At 39.5% G+C, this 12,453-nt stretch overlaps 1 protein-coding gene and 1 long non-coding RNA gene across 49 annotated transcripts in view; one reads left to right on the forward strand and one right to left on the reverse strand.

Annotated features, from left to right (window-relative positions):
* LOC309540779 overlaps positions 1 to 12,453 on the forward strand; it is a 104,109-nt gene that overhangs the window by 78,147 nt on the left and 13,509 nt on the right. For 5 of the 8 annotated variants that reach the window (XR_014223476.1, XR_014223477.1, XR_014223481.1 and 2 more), the window contains one exon: positions 12,153 to 12,370. This is a non-coding gene — a long non-coding RNA (uncharacterized lncRNA). Of the gene's footprint in view, positions 1 to 20; positions 116 to 823; positions 1,100 to 12,152; positions 12,371 to 12,453 lie in introns of all 8 variants that reach the window. The other 3 variants (XR_014223479.1, XR_014223480.1, XR_014223478.1) reach the window with 2 other exon arrangements.
* Positions 1 to 12,453, reverse strand: part of SORBS2 (sorbin and SH3 domain containing 2) — a gene marked incomplete at its 3' end in the record, with an annotated part of 177,085 nt that overhangs the window by 35,822 nt on the left and 128,810 nt on the right. For 33 of the 41 annotated variants that reach the window (XR_014223452.1, XR_014223453.1, XR_014223454.1 and 30 more), the window contains 3 exons: positions 11,772 to 11,949; positions 10,033 to 10,147; positions 348 to 431 (listed from right to left, as the gene is read on the reverse strand). Coding sequence is in view for 20 of the 41 variants with exons in the window: in XM_082237837.1 (XP_082093963.1) it covers positions 348 to 431; positions 10,033 to 10,147; positions 11,772 to 11,949 (377 nt within the window). The remainder of the gene's footprint in view (positions 1 to 347; positions 432 to 10,032; positions 10,148 to 11,771; positions 11,950 to 12,453) is intronic. The other 8 variants (XR_014223463.1, XR_014223465.1, XM_082237853.1 and 5 more) reach the window with 1 other exon arrangement.

Consider the following 12,453-nt stretch of genomic DNA (forward strand, 5'->3'; position numbering starts at 1 on the left):
TCATTTAAAATTGCTTTTAGATATTAGTCTCAGGAATCAGTACTCCAAATTAGTGATCATCTGTGTTTTCAATAGTAAAGGGCCCAGGAAAAACTATTAAAGGAAGTTCAGTTTGGTGAGCCATTCTTATGAAACATTCTCTGAGCTTTAGTGGATTTTCTTCAAACATTCCAAATGTATATACCACAACCACAATATCTAACACACAAGACCTTTGACGGTGTGCATCTATTATTCCTTTTTTAAGTCACTGAAGCATGTCTGGAATCTAGGCAATTTGATCTAGAAAAGTGTAAACTGCATCTTATTTCCTAAAGTTTATCTATTGATATTCTAGCCTCACTTACCGGGCGTCCAAACTCCAGCTCAGAAAAGAATTTATACCAGGGTTCATTTTCTAAATCTATGTCATCTGGGTTTATGCGACCCATCTGGAAGAATTGTGAAGGAGAAAGGGAAGGAAAAGGCACACACTGATCAAAGTGTTGGAAATGACATGGTACACTGATGACACACAGACATTAACACAAATAATAGGAAAGAAAGAGTGAAACAAAAACAAAAGGATGGAGGGGACTTCATGGTGAAGTGAGATTTGATTTGAGAGTTGTCACACTGTGGTGGTTTGAACTCCTCCTTTTCAGCTTCTCCTCCAAAGGATTGTTGTGTACACACAATACAGAAAATATGATGGGTTTTTAAGAAGATTACATCAGATTACTTTGTGCCGCTGTTTCTTTTTTTTAAAAAAGCACTATTATACAACAAATAGAAGCATGTTTGGTTGCATTCGGGGATGCAGTATATATGCTTTCTTTTTCAGCATCTATGTAACTCTCAATGATAGGTAAATGCACATGATTTGGGGCAGAATTTGGACAACCCAAGGAAAACAAGTTAATTTTGCATTTTGAAGTCAAGCACTCTGAAGTAGTATGCAGGATGATGACAGCACAACCTCCTCCTTCAGCCATTATAAAATAAACTACTCATATAGTACTGACAGGTGTGTCTCTCTGTGTGAAATGTTTCGCATCACTACCTGACACTTGAAGAAAAAGGTTATTTGGGGAGATGGGAGCCATAGACAGCATCTAGGGTGAGTTCAAGGTACTTGGCCAGACAGGCAGCTAGTGCTGTCAATTTTAGACAGCATGTATGACTTTTCAAGGATGGGAGAATAAATGTAGCCACCCATTCCCATGTCCTCTTTCAATAAATAATCAGGTGTCTGAATAATCATGATGAAGTAGTTAGAGAGTGTTGAATTTGGAGTGAGATGACCCCCTTTCACCCATAAAGTTCACTGGGTGACCTTTGACCACTTCCTCTCAACTAATTTCCTATGTTGTTTCGAGAATAAAAAAAATAAAGGAAGGATGGGCCACATCCTTGGAGGAAGGGCGGTATATGAATGAGATAATAAAATATATGTTATTAATTTTTATTTTCCTGGCAATTTGATATTCATTCAGCACACTGATTTACCCCCAGTGGTGATGGTTTGTGAAGAAGGCAGCCACAGCTGATTGGGTGCTTCCATGAGGGTCTGTCTTTAGTGTGCACTCTTTAAAGTGATGAACAACTTTTTAGAGCATCATCAATACATAGTCAAATAAAGCAGCCTTTTCCCCACAGTCATCATGGGACACATCCTTTTGATTCACCTATTGTGCTGTAGAGGGCAGCAAGAAACAAGAATTTCTGCTCAGAGCCTTTTGCAATTGTACAGCCCCAGCTTCACCTTTCAGGACAAGTCTTTAGCAAAATTATTCCCATCAGAAGCAGCCGGAGTCTCAAATAACATCTAACATCCTATATTCCAAGTGGGGGAATTAGGTGAACACAAGAAGAACAAGTGATTTTCCTTTTGACACCACTGCTGAGCATTTTCCTTTTTGCCATGGCACAATTCTTTTTATCTGCTACTTTGGTAGCTGCTGTTTTTTGTTAGTTATAATTTCTTTATGAGTTACATTTTTAAATTAGTCACCACGAGACAGTATGGAATCAAAGATGAGATAAAATATTTAAAGTGAATTTCGTACACACAAATTCAGAAATTGCCACTCCTGACATACCTTTAGGTTTTTTTCAGATCCACAGAACAAATTCCCTGAACTTACATACTGCTTGTAAGCTCAGATGCTATTAGTTTCCACCAGCTGAACATCACAATTTGTGTTAGCTGTGCAACAGTAAATGCATTAGTGTTAGAGTAAGCATCCCCAGGATTCCCCTCTTTCATTCACCATGCCATACCATCCTCTTCAGTAGTCAAATGCTAACATTTCTGGCTTTGTAGCACTTTTCTGTGTTTATTTTTCTGTGTTTACTCATAAAGATGATGGATAACTACCATGCACAAAGCTTATTACTTTCTGTCTCCAATTTTTGTTCCATGATTAATTGAAAAGCTTGGGTCAAGTACAATATTCTTGGTCAGATAAAATGTGGTTTATCAGTCTGAAAAAGAGCAGTGTCCTTCCTTCCTTCCTTCCTTCCTTCCTTCCTTCCTTCCTTCCTTCCTTCCTCTCTCTCTCTCTCTCTCTCTCTCTCTCTCTCTCTCTCTCTCCTGAATGACTTGATGCAAGGTTTCCAGAACTCCTTACATAAAAATCAGAGAACTGTGGTTAAGGCTACTGAAAATTGCTAACCACAGATTGCACCAGTTCACAAACAAGAGGACTGCAGCCCTTGTTTAAAGCACTGTTTACTGGTTTATATGTATATAGGAAACTGGATATAACAGGAAACTCTGGAAGTCTTGCACTAAGGTAGGAAGGAAGCACTGTGGCATATGGTCCAACAAACCATAATTTATCAGATTGAGATCATTCCATCTGAACTGAGTCAAATGTATTTTTTTTGGGGGGGGGAGGGCATGGATATAGGAAGGCATCTAGCTCAAAGGTTTCTGAATATGGAGACTCCATTTGGTTATTATGACTAAAATGATCTGCTAGAGAAATTTATGGAGAATGTCCTATATCTAGACTTACATGTAGATAAGCTTTTGACACAATCTAACATTGTGTACAACTGCAGCTGGTTGACTGATGGAACCCAAAAGGACTGGAGAAGAGATGATTGAGATGTGATATGATAGCCATCTTCAAATATATCTGAAGGGCCATCATATGGATGATGGAGCAAGCTTGTTTCTGCTGCTCCAGAGCATAGACTCTGGACCAATGAATTCAAATTAGAAGAATGGATATTCTGACTAAACATCAGGAATAACTTTTTGACAGTAAGAGCTGTTTGACAGGGGAATGAACTACTTCAAAAGGACTACTCCAATGGACTCTCCATTGGAGGTTTTGAAATAGAAGCTGGATGGTCATCTGTCAGGGATTCCTTAGCTGCTGTTGATGCACTGCAGGGGGTTGGACTAGATGCCATTGGGATCCCTTCCAACTCTATAATTCTGATTCTGTGAAATAGGCGTGCTCAACTGGTTTGTTAACTTGCCAACTGGCACAACATCTATTCAGAATCCTGGTAACCCACCAGGGCCTGATAACAGGCTAGTGAGCGAATGTTAGGTTTCTGATTTTTGTAATAAGGTAAGCTCATACACCAGGGGTCAGCAAACATTTTCAGCTGTGGGCTGGTTCACCATTCCTCAGACCATGTGGTGTGCCAGAATATATTTTGAAGAGAGAGAAAAAGAACAAATTCCTATGCCCCACAAATCACCCAGAGATTCATTTTAAATAAAAGTACACATTCTACTCATGTAAAAACATGCTACTTCCTGGACTGTCCATAGGCTGGATTTGGAAGGTGATTGGGCTGCATCTGGCCCACAGGTCTTAGGTTGCCTACCCCTGCTATACACTATACATGTTTAAAAAGCTGTCCCCCCCCAAAAAAAAAGTAATACAGCAACTCCATACAGCTATGTGTGTAAGCAGGACAGTAAAAAATTGTGTTACTTGATCTGCACTGTCAAAATGTAAGATGTTGTGTGTGCATAAATAAAGAGGCAACTGAGGTCTCAATCAAAAATAGAGCCCTGGATACATATCTCCACTTTTTGTCCTGGTACTAATTTACACATGCCTCCTCTCTTTATATGCTTTTGGGGGAGGACTACAAACTGTTAGTTGAAGGTATGGGGTTTTCTTCTTAAAAAATGCAGAATTTGCACAACTGTACTCATGCATGCAACATGCATACAAACAGATGTTGGGGAAAATCATAATTTGTTTTAAAGGGAAAAGTGCTCCAAATATATTTCAGGGATGGACATGTATGATCTAACATTCATTATTGAAAAACATTTAGAGTTGTTTTTGTTGCAGCACTCATGTTGCTGAGCTGTTTCAGTGATGTCTCATTTTAGATTTTATTTTTTCTTGCAGAATTTCATAAAACTGCACTAGTTGTAAGCCTTACTGAGAGTTATTTTGACAGAGAACATGGAATATAGCAGACTCAGAAATAACTGAAAGGGCTCAACAAAACAAGGGCTGCCCCCCAAAACAGCTCTATTTCCCCTCTAAGTAATTTATACTTTTCAATCAATGATGTGACAAACCCAACATAGAAAAATGTCTGTCAATTATGAATTGCACACCCAACCCTGTGTAATATGGGCCTCTTGGGTGGGCAGTTCCTTGTAATAATTTGATAGCCTTCCTTTGATGAAATGACAGATATCCATGAGGCCATGAATGCTGCTTTCTGACATACTGAATAAAGCAAAGCTGTAATGCTAATTGAGGAATAGCACTTTGCCAGGGTATCAATATGACATCTTAAAAAATTTATTTGCTCCTCTTTTTTACCCTGGACTTGGGACCAAACTAGCCTGGGCACTGAGAGAGGTCCTCAGTTGGATCTCCCACATATTATTTAAAGCATTGGGGAGGGGATCTGAGCCAGGAGTACCATCAATATGGTTATGTGGTAAATAGCAGTTTCAGCTTGTTCTGTTGAGCAGTGCGCAGAGCAGTGTTTGCAGACTGCTTGCCTGGAATCTCTAGTCAACTGAGGCCAAGCCACATGTGATAAGGCCTTATATAGGCCTCCCTGTATTTTTGCCTCCAAATCTCACAAGATACAGGGGATCCCGAGTAAAGAGATTATATGCCTCTCTACTCTCAAAGTGGCTCTACTCTCCCATGACTTCCCTTCCCATCTTGTTGTGGTGTTTCAGTTTCCCAGGCATCATGCACTGCTGTTGACAGTAGCCAGGAAGTAGAGAGGAAGGCAGGTGGTGTTGCCTCTACTTCCTGTGCCACAGCCCCAGCACAGATGGCTGCAGGGTTTGTTTGTTTTGGAGGGGAGGGGCTTTCTATAATAGTCAAACTCTGAGTTGTCTTAAGAGCCTCTAACTCAAGATGAAGGATAAGCATCATCACACCTATGATGCCAGGTAAAAACATTCTTGTTTAGGCAAGCTTACCCAGAGGCTTTAAATATGTTGGTGTGAGTTTTAAATATGTTTTGGTATTTTAACTTTTTATATGTTTTAAAGTATTGTATTTTTTATTGATTTTATCTTTAGGTAAACTGCTTTGAGGTCATTGTTGTTTTTACAAACAGGCAGGCAGTGTATAAATTTTGCAAAATAAATACCTATAGGTTTTGACACATGGCATACTAAAATGTAGAACTTTCAACTTCTGTTTTGAGACGTTTGAAATAGCACACCTGTTTGATACAAAGCGCCTTTTAGGATCAAATACATATTTTTTGGTATTATTTCTAAGTACATATTTCTAAAGCTACTGCTAAAAATAATATACATTCTGAAGAGTAAAAACATATGAGCACAAGGAATACTGTGTACCTCCTGGCTTTGACTGCTAACTTCTTTACATTTTTCTCCATAAACAGAGGAAAGCAGCAGAGCTCTTGGAAAGCAGAGGAATTGGGGTTTAGCTTGCTAGAGGAATGATAAGACAGGAGCTCTCAAAACCAGAAGATAATTCAGAAGATAATTTATTACCCAACACATTTTTAATATAACTATTCTTCCTCAGGGTCAACCCTGATTTCAAACTATTCCACACCATGCCTTTCCCTGCTTTTTGAGATACTTCAAAATGCAGTTTTGGTCCCTTTCTGAAAGAGAGGAATAAATGCATTGAGCACCGCATTATTTTCTGTATGCTTTTGAAGTCTCCTCCCCTTTTGATCCTGTGTTTGGTGCCTTTCTTTCCCTCTTCTGTTATCTTTTCGGAGGAACTCAGCAATTGAAAAAACAATGAAAAAACAAGTCTGTGATGCATTTAAGTATCCAGGGCTGCTAATGTTACATTGGCATCATGGGCAGTTATGTGGTTTCCAAATAGCTAGCATTCAACAGGCCCTTGAAGCAAAACCTCTATAACCTATGCCTACAGGGGCCATGTGTTTTGCAAAAAGCACTGATATTTGATGTAGCAAAATGGTGAAACTGGTGAAAATCGGCCCTTATGAGAATGAATGTGGCCTCCCTCTGGCTTGTGCTCCCCTCCTCTTCCCTCCCCCACATAACCACTATTAAGCATGTTGTCTGAATCCTAAACATGCTTAAATTTGACTATGGTTAGTGAAAACAAGCCATCTTCACAAATGATTGCTTGAAGTTGGCTTGTTGTTACTAACCATGGCTAAGAACAACTGCATTTTTTCCTCTGGTCAACATTATTAGTACTTATTATTATTACCACCAAAGAGCAGGGTACGCTCCCATTTTCTTTTCTAGCAAGGTTCAGGCAACTTTAACAGCTGTGTGACCAAAAGAATTTCAACACACAAAACTTCTGCTATACTAGAAGTTGCACCTGTTAAATGTCTCCCTGTCATAAGCAGTTAAAAGCACAGGAGGCTTTCTAGAGAAGGAGGTGCCAACCATACATCAAGGAAGCAAATCTGGAGCCTTTAATACAGTGGTGCCCCGCAAGACGAATGCCTCGCAAGACGAAAAACTCGCTAGATGAAAGGGTTTTTCGGTTTTGCGTTGCTTCGCTAGACGAATTTCCCTATGGGCTTGCTTCGCAAGACGAAAACGTCTTGCGCTTTTTTTAAAATGCCGCTTGAAGAGGCGCAGTTGCGACGGACCGTGCTTCGCAAGACGAAAAGACTCGCGGAACGAATTATTTCCGTCTTGCGAGGCACCACTGTACTATGATTCTAAGATCCAGTTGTGAAAGCAATGTGAGTGAATTCATGATGTGAACACAAGTGATATCCCTAAAGTGCAAAACCACATTCTTTTGCTTTCTGGGACAGAAAATAGTCCCCCCCCCCTCTCTCTCTCTCACACACATATATATATTTATGCCCATTCGCTCCATATTAGATTTCAATTCGCATTACAGCCCCAGGTAATGGGAATTAATTTCCCACTTCATGAGCATGCTATAAAAAGGCAAAGTCCCAATTATAGTGCACTCTGTAGATTGCATTTCTTTTGTCCACAAATTTTGCAGCTCTGACACAAAAAGGCATTGCCTATTACTTTATGCAAATGAACTGTTTTACAATTAACATCAGTTGTACAGTGAAGACTTCAAAATTAATGTTACATTAACAACTTGGCTCTGTGCTAATTGATTTAGCGTCTGTTCAAAAGGAAGCGATTGTCAGAACACCACAGCTACCGTTTAAGATCCAGACCCCCAAAGTTCTTTGAAACATTTAGCATTTTGCAGCTCCCTTTGAACATTTAGCAACAAACTTACTCAATTTGTCACAACGTGAAATGGAGTCCTTGGCAATCAGTGCCAGCTACAAGCACAAGCAGGGTTTGGGGAGATGGTTATATTTAGATTATATCAATGATGAATCTCACATAACTAAAGCTTTATTCCAAGGGGGAAATCTGGTAAAAAATAAAGTGAATTAATTTAGGATTTGCTAGGCATTACAGTGGAACCTTGGTTCCCAATCTTAATCTGTTCTGGGAGTCTGTTTGATTCCCGAAACAGTTCGGGGACCAAGGCAGGGCTTCTGATTGGCCGCAGCAGCTTCCTGCAGTCAATTAGAAGCTGTGGAAGCCGCGCCGGGCATTTGGCTTCCAAAGGACGTTCAAAAACTGAACAATTACTTCTGGTTTTTGTTCGTTCGAGAGCCAGAAAGTTCAGCTCTCAAGGCGTTCAGGAGCCGAGGTTCCACTGTACTAAACAAGGGTGCATTTGTGAAACATTTCAATATGCAGAGTTATTTGTATTGGGTGGGTTTTTTGCTCCATGATATTTCTATTGCAGAAGTTGAATACCAGACAAGGATTGTTATTTGAGAGTGTTTTAATTATAAATGTTTCTGAAGTGGTGCAGAGGAGAGGAATCCAAACCCCTAATCTGCTGTCCTAGAGAGGATTTGGATAGGGCAGAAGGCTCCCTCCATTCAGCTCTGCCATTTCCAGCAGAAACTCCCCAAATGGGCTGTTTGGGGTGCAGTGATTAATGCAGAAATGGAACTTATGAATGCACACATGTAATACTGACACAGACTGGAAATTGACTGATTTCTCCATGTTACTGTAGAGAGCAGAAGTATGGTAATTTTCAGCAGTGATCTTGTATTTCTCATAACATATAATTTCACCCCAACGTCCTTCAGATTGCACAGTGTGCCTGTCCATGGGAGGCAAAGCACAGACATTTTCTTAAATCAATATAGGGTCAGGTTTTTATGCTTGGCCTTCAGAAGTTTCAATAGATGTGATATTACAGTTAATTCATCACTTTTTTAAAAAAGAAAGAATGGTACACTCTTATTGTGAATGTTGGCTGGTCGGAATTGGCCAATGTTAACTTTAATTCTTCCCAAATATCAAGTTACATTTATCCCACATGTATATAAAATTTCATCATGCATCATATGCTGATACAAGTTATTGCATTTGTGACAAATAATCTATATTCCCACTGAAACCTTCATTATTAATCATACTTGAGAAATAAAAACTGGAAACTACCCCCTAACTGGTTTAACCGATAAGCCAGGGAAATATTAAGACACACCCATTCAGTGCAGTTTATATGCTAAATAACTGCTATGATAAAATTCGGCTTCAAAAGCAATGGCCACAAAGTAACATGTCATAAGTAAAACTCAGCATTTGGGTACCTACATCAATTAGTATTTTAATTCCTGAACAGTGGAAATATAAAATCATTTACAACTTCTAAAATGATATATTAGAATGCTAAAGATCAACCCTAAAAATGCTGAGTATTTAAAGACAATTGCTGCATCCAAGTTAGGCAACATAAATTGTACTGGTCTGGTTAAAGCCAGCTGAGCTAGACCACCACCTGGGTAATGAAGAAAGATATTGCCTTTGTGTCCACTAAAGGTATAAAAGATGTTACTTTTGCAAGGACAGTATTGTGTTTTAGTACGTTTGAGCAAAGCACACTTCCCCCAAGGCTACACATATGCAATAAAAATCAATGAGCAGAATACGTATGCCATACAGTTACTGGGAACATTAGTGGTGATTTTGCAAGTATCAGCCTTATTAAACATGCTTTTAAATAATTTTATATGAACCCTAGCTTAAAAAATGCAACAGAGACATTTAGCCACAAGTTAGTGTGCATTGAGCCATCATTTGTGAAGACCTCATTAAGCATAAATAATGAAAACACATTTGTGGATTTATTTTTTCTGGAGTGCCTAGGAACAAGGATTCCCCCCCCCCCATGTGTAACAACTTTCATGTTATACATGTGCTGGTAAAATTGCTACAAAGCTGACAAACTCCCCACATTCATTCTGCAACTAGGGGCTTATAAGACTGCTTACCTATGTGACAAGTTAAACAAGAAGATTTTTCAGATTGAGTCCAACATTTAAAAAAATCCAAAGTAGTCCAATGTGGCAAGCAAACCAAAATTGTGACATTTCAGCCACAAAATGTGAACTCTTCAACCATCACAACAAATCTCTTTAAAAAGAGTTCAGTGCTTTTCATTTCTTTTCAAAGCATATAATGATATCCGTTAAAACTATGTCAGCTTTTATGACTAGAAATGAACTCATTAAACTATTTGTCGTGTTTAAATACAAACTGACTTCACTTACCGGTCTCTCGTGTTCGAGGATAGAAGACTTCCCTGGCTCGTATTCAAAAATACTCCTTGGTTCTGAACGGAATTTGCGTGTGTCTACTTTTCTGTCAGGAGGGTCCCACTCATTTCTAAGAGAAAATAAAATTTGACAACTGAATTAAATTATCTTTCCCACCAAGCTCTATTCATATATTTAAAAAAATGTATTGTGGGTACTGCAAGCCTACTTTCTCCATGTGCCATTTGTAAAATCACAATAAAACTGACACTAAAAGCAGAGATTTCATAGAAAGGAAAACCGTGTTTCGCAATAGCATAATTAGTGACATTATGGTATTTGAAAGTCAAGAGGCAATGCAGCAGTTTAGATTTTTTTTTTAACCAGCTTTTATAAACATGAAAAATGTTATACAAACAAGTACACCAAGTTTCCTCATGTCGTTTGTGTATCACAAAAATAGCATAATAAATGTGGAAAAGTATCTACAACATATGTTTCATTATTAGTGGTTATTGTGTAAATTCTTGGTTTATGAATTGGTTTAAACAATTAGGAAGAAGAAGAAGAAAAAGAAAAAAGAGGGGGAGTGGCGAGTGGGGTGGTTATTCTACTTAGTGTGTGTGAGGGGTTGTGTCAGTGTTACTTGTATGGGTTCTCTTACTATTCACTTGTATTTCCTTGGTGGTGAGAGAGGTTGGGTGTGGCGTAGGGTGTGGCTGGTTGTCTTTGGCTGGCTGTAGTGAGAATTGTTTTTATGTGTGAGTGTGTATTTTTGAATCAGGTCAGGCTAGCCAGATTGAAAAAGCAATGACAAACCTAGACAGCATCTTAAAAAGTAGAGACATCACCTTGCCAACAAAGGTCCATATAGTAAAAGCTATGGTTTTTCCAGTAGTGATGTATGGAAGTGAGAGCTGGACCATAAAGAAGGCTGATCACCGAATAATTGATGCTTTTGAATTATGGTGCTGGAGGAGACTCTTGAGAGTCCCATGGACTGCAAGAAGATCAAACCTATCCATTCTTAAGGAAATCAGCCCTGAGTGCTCACTGGAAGGACAGATCGTGAAGCTGAGGCTCCAATAGTTTGGCCACCTCATGAGAAGAGAAGACTCCCTGGAAAAGACCCTGATGTTGGGAAAGATGGAAGGCACAAGGAGAAGGGGACGACAGAGGACGAGATGGTTGACCAAACTGCGGGAGGTAGTGGAAGACAGGAGTGCCTGGCGTGCTCTGGTCCATGGGGTCACGAAGAGTTGGACACGACTAAACAACTAAACAACAACAAAGCCAGATTGATTCGTATGCGGTCGGGGGATTCTTGTTGTCTTGTTGGGCTGTGCATGTGATAAAGGCGAGCCATACCGAGGTGAAGGCATCGTCTTCTATTTGTCCCTGTGTGAGTTTAAGTATATTGGTTAGTTTTTCCAATAAGACTGCTTCCCATACTATTTGATACCCTTGGTCCATGCTTACTCCTGACAGGTCTCTCCAGTGTCTGGTTATGATGTTTCTGGCTACTGAGAGTAGGTGGGTTATGAGCTCTTTGTGGTGTGAGTGGAGCAGTTTAGATTGTTAAGTTATTTATGGTGAAGCAAGGCACACTCTATGTAAAAGCATTTGCAGCAAGTATAAAAATACTTCTTCCGTGCTTTACACATTAAAAGAGCCTGAAATAATGCCTCTCACATTATGCCTCATGGAATTTGCTGCTTCTAGATTGACTGCTGCAAAATGGCTGCAAGGCTTACTTCTCTGGTGCAGATCGTTGCCGTGGGCGAATTGGTGGTACTGGGGGTGGTGGAGGTACAGGGGACGAGACCTTAAAGGCCTCCGTGCCATTGTCAGAAGTACTTTTCGTCAGCGGTCTGTATGTCTGTGTTCTTGCAGCAGGGTGTGCTTGAGCAGAAAAGGATGGGCTGAAGTTACCTAATAAAATGACAAAACAGAAAAAAGCCAAAATATAACTATTAAGATCACTTGATATGATACATATATGCCACATTCAATTATGGGTTTTGAAAAAATTAATGTGAATTTAATGGTAGTTCTTCTTGGCTTATATCCTCAGTTCCATGAATGGAATAGAGTTTACAGAATGGAATTTTCCTGCTTCTTCTTTTCCTCTGCAGCAACCTGTGCCCCTAAACATCGGCTCCTAGAGACTGGGGCATCCTCTAGAACAGACTAGCATGTAGTGTGGAAAGCTGCAGCAAGAAGGGCAGATTTCCAAAGACCAGGGCTCCCAGGATGAGAACAAAAGAGTCATCCACTTGTACGCCGTCACCTTGGATTCCACATCATATACCCAACACAGAGGATACTTGTGGACCTATCTTTAAGAAGAAGGGTATGTAATGACAAACATTTCAGTCCCTAAACACATTTATTGGAAGTAAAGCCCACTAAATTCAACAACAGGTCTTGACTGGA

The sequence above is a fragment of the Podarcis vaucheri genome (genome assembly GCF_965113315.1).
Source record: "Podarcis vaucheri genome assembly, chromosome: 9".
Classification (NCBI taxonomy): Eukaryota; Metazoa; Chordata; class Lepidosauria; order Squamata; family Lacertidae; genus Podarcis; species Podarcis vaucheri.